Source organism: Acyrthosiphon pisum, unplaced genomic scaffold, assembly GCF_005508785.2.
Source record: "Acyrthosiphon pisum isolate AL4f unplaced genomic scaffold, pea_aphid_22Mar2018_4r6ur Scaffold_134;HRSCAF=518, whole genome shotgun sequence".
NCBI lineage: Eukaryota > Metazoa > Arthropoda > Insecta > Hemiptera > Aphididae > Acyrthosiphon > Acyrthosiphon pisum.
Genome location: NW_021762105.1, coordinates 1,633 through 5,782, shown reverse-complemented (window position 1 = coordinate 5,782; position 4,150 = coordinate 1,633). Strand labels below are relative to the sequence as shown.

Here is a 4,150-nt window from a genome sequence, read left to right as displayed (position 1 = left end):
GCGTGGGAACAAGTACACTGCGTACGCGTACTGCTCGATAGTGGCTCGCAGATTTCCGTCATGACTAGTGATTGTGCAGTGCGGCTTGGACTTTCGAAACGTCGTTACAAGTCTGACATTCGCACAAAGTCCTGTGTCCCACGTTCAAGGTATAACCAGCTGTCAGTTTTCGTCACACGTTAAACCAGATTATTTATTCCCGTCTGTTGACTTAGTTGTTCTAAAACAAATTACCACTGCCATGCCAGCTACTCGGTTACCAGCGACCGTGCGTCAACAATATCAACACCTTCGATTCGCCGATGACAAATTCGACATTCCGTCTCGCATCGACGTTCTATTCGGTGCGGATATCCTACCAAGTCTGATCCGCCCACACGCGGATGTGGAACATCATTCAGGTTTACCATCGGCCCTTGACACTCAGCTTGGCTGGATAATTTTCGGCTCATTTTCTACTCCGAACAAGTCACCTCCAGTCACGCTGACCACCGCAATCGCTCCGCCCTCAATCGAAGATTTAATTAAAAAATTCTGGTTGATCGAAGAACCCGCCGCACCGTCGTCACCTACCACGGAAGACCAGTGGTGTGAAGAATATTTTACAAAGTCTACCTCGCGTGATACGACAGGTCGATTTTGTGTCGCCCTACCATTTCGCCATTTGTTCACCGGCCCAACTCAACAGCATGGTACATCGCGTCACGGTCTCGGTGATTCGCGTTTCATAGCGCTGAAAATATTCTATAATCTAGAAAAGCGATTAGCCAAGGATCCCGTGCTGTATGCTGCGTATCGTCAGTTCATGTCCACCTATCGTTCGCTGGGACACATGGTGCCAGCCCCGTCACCGGGCATCTATTTCATTCCGCATCACGCCGTATTCAAAGCCGACGGTGACGTGTCCAAAATACGTGTCGTGTTCGACGCATCATCCGCTTCGTCATCCGGTCGCTCTTTGAACGATATATTGTGCACCGGACCGAAGCTATAAGTCGATCTACGCGATATTCTACTTCGCTGCCGTATGCATCGATATATTTTGTCCGCTGACATTGTCAAAATGTACCGACAAATGTTAATTCGTCCAGAAGACAGGGCATTTCAACATATTTTTTGGCGTGACGCGCCTAGCGACGACGTCGTTGAATTTCAATTGTGTACCATCACGTACGGCCTCAACTGTGCGCCGTATCTAGCCATACGTTGTCTACACGAGCTGGATAGCCAAGACGGTAATCGGTTTCCGTTAGCCAAAGACGTTCTCACCAGAACCGCCTACGTCGATGATATCGTCATCGGCGCCGACACTGAAGAGCTATTGTTACGTCGAAAAGGGGACATCGTCGGTCTACTGCGCAGCTGTGCCTGCGAGTTGAGCAAGTGGACCAGCAACAGCACCGCCGTACTCGAGTCTGTTCCTTCCGGGGACCGAGTACAAGCCATATCATTCGACCCTCAAGAAGAACACGCCGTGAAAGTTCTCGGCCTGCACTGGGACACGAACACCGACAAATTTGTTTATCATACCAGCCTTCAACAGACTTCGTCTACGAAACGAGAAGTGTTGTCCGTCATTGCCCGCCTATTCGACCCCATCGGCGCCCTGGGACCAATGCTACTGTGGGCAAAGTGTTTTATGCAGCTTTTGTGGAGCAAGAAACTCGGGTGGGACGATCCGATGCCTGACGAGTTGCAATCCATGTGGCAACAGTTCTGCACAGAATTACCACTTGTGTTCGATTTAAGTCTACCACGTCACATCGAAGCCACTTGTCAACAGGACATCCAGCTGCTAGGCTTCGCAGACGCGTCGGTCAAAGGATATGCGGCTACCATTTACCTTCGTCTCGTCGATGCCACCGGCAATATTTCTGTAAAATTCATCACCTGTAAAACTAAGGTTGCGCCTTTGAAGAGCTCGACCGCCGACGAGTCGCTATCGATACCACGCCTAGAACTGTGCGGCGCTTTGTTATTGGCCCGTACCCTTCACTATGTGCATTCTGTTCTGTCCAGCAAAGTTCCCGTATCTCGTTTGCGAGCGTGGTCAGACTCATCGGTCGTCTTGTCATGGTTGACGTCGGACCAAAAACATTTCAAGATTTTTGTAACAAATCGATTTGCAAAAATAAGTCAATTGCTACCTGGTTGTATGTGGAGTTACGTCTCGACCAACGACAACCCCGCGGATCCAGCTTCTCGTGGACTTTTGCCGAAATCAATGTTGTCCTCGTCCATCTATTGGAACGGTCCTGACTTCCTACGACTTCCCGAAGACCAGTGGCCTCAATCGAGATTTATTCCGCTCACACCAGACCAGCTGCCGGAGACCCGGCCGAATTTCATCACGACGTTGGCCGTCAATGTTCATCCGCCTTCACTCGAATTTATTGACCGATTTTCGTCGCTCGGTAAAATGCTGCGCGTATTGTCATACATATTGCGCTACCTGTGTCACCGTCTACGTCGACAACCTGTCCGCGTCGGTCCAATCACGTTTACCGAACGGGAAAGATCACTATCGATCGCCGTGCAACACACACAACAAGTTTATTTTTCAGACTTGAGAAAAATGTTAAAAAATGAATCCATGATTTCGCCGCCGTCCCTGGCACAACTAGCACCTTACGTCGACAAGAAGGGTATCATACGAGTCGGAGGCCGTCTTCGCTTCGCTAGTGCCAGTCAGGACGCGAAGCACCCGATTTTGCTGCCGCGATCCTCACACCTCACCGAGCTGATTATTCGCCACTACCACCTGTCATTTCTGCACGGCGGCTCAAAATTAGTACTGTCAATGTTAAGCCAACAATTTTGAATTTTGTCGGGTCGCGCTGCGGTTCGACGTGTCATATTTTCGTGCGTTCCGTGCACCCGTCACAAGGCTGTTCGCCCTCAGCCGATGATGGCAGATTTACCGTCCTACCGGGTCCAACCGCATCGACCTTTTTCGCACGTCGGGATGGACTACGGAGGCCCGTTCCTCGTGAAAGAACATCGCCGTCGGAATGCGCAATCAGTTAAGGTCTATTTAGCATTATTCATCTGTATGTCTGTTAAGGCAGTCCACCTCGAAATCGTGTCGGATTTGAGCACGGAGGCCTTCCTTGCGGCCTTAGACCGTTTCGTCGCCCGTCGTGGAATCCCGTCCAACATTTATTCGGACTGTGGGACACATTACGTCGGCGCCGCGCGCCAGCTGAAAACGTTGTTCCGTGATGCCAAAGTTCAAGATCGTTTTTCATCACATCTGACCTGTGCGTGGCACTTCAATCCGCCCGCCGCCCCACATTTCGGTGGAATTTGGGAGGCTGGCATCAAAAGCGTCAAGTTTCATCTCAAGCACGTCATCGGTCAACAAGTGTTGACATATGAGGAGTTCCTCACCTTGACCACCCGCATCGAGGGTATTTTAAACTCGAGACCAATCACGTCGACATCTTCGGATCCGCACGATTTGAGTGCGCTAACGCCCGGACACTTTCTGATTGGACAGCCGCTTCAAGCCGTGCCCGAACCTGACCTCACCGACGTCTAAATCAACCGGCTGAATCGTTGGCAACTCATCCGACAGTGTCATCAATCCTACTGGAAACGGTGGTCACGTGAATACTTATCTACACTCCAAGGACGGCACAAATGGTTCAAGTCATCTCCGAATTTGACGATCGGTGACATGGTCATCGTTGAGGCCCCTTCTCGACCACCAACTGAGTGGCGTCTCGGTCGTGTCACAGAGGTCCACCCGGGATCGGACGATGTTGTTCGCGTCGTGTCCGTGCGCACTCAGGACGGTGTCTACAAACGTCCGGTAGTCAAGCTTGTGCGTTTACCAGTCGAGCCCTGATCTTGTCCTCATCTCCCAAGGTCCTCATTGTTTATTATTCTTTATTTTTTTTTTTTTTTTGTGTGTGCAACAGTCACATTCTCGTTCATGTTATTTATTTATTTGTCTATTGATGAGTGTCAGGTACTATGTAAATATTTTAGATTCTGAGTGAAACGATGAATGTATTGATTTTACAATGATGTGTGTTTTTTTTTTTTATTTTTTTTTTTATTTTTGTGTCTGTGTACACGATAAGTAGTCGAAATAATGCTTTCGATTTTCGACTTCAGTATCTCGTTCGATGGGAAAGTGAATATC

General features: G+C 49.4%; 2 protein-coding genes across 2 annotated transcripts; both read left to right on the top strand.

Annotated features, from left to right (window-relative positions):
- The first annotated feature begins 241 nt into the window (after positions 1–241).
- LOC103310822 lies at positions 242–994 on the top strand. Its single transcript, XM_008190185.1, has one exon. It carries the CDS (start codon positions 242–244, stop codon positions 992–994), a length of 753 nt encoding a protein of 250 aa, XP_008188407.1.
- A 69-nt stretch (positions 995–1,063) lies between these two features.
- On the top strand, positions 1,064–2,821 carry LOC103310821. Its single transcript, XM_008190184.1, has one exon. It carries the CDS (start codon positions 1,064–1,066, stop codon positions 2,819–2,821), a length of 1,758 nt encoding a protein of 585 aa, XP_008188406.1.
- Positions 2,822–4,150: the final 1,329 nt, after the last annotated feature.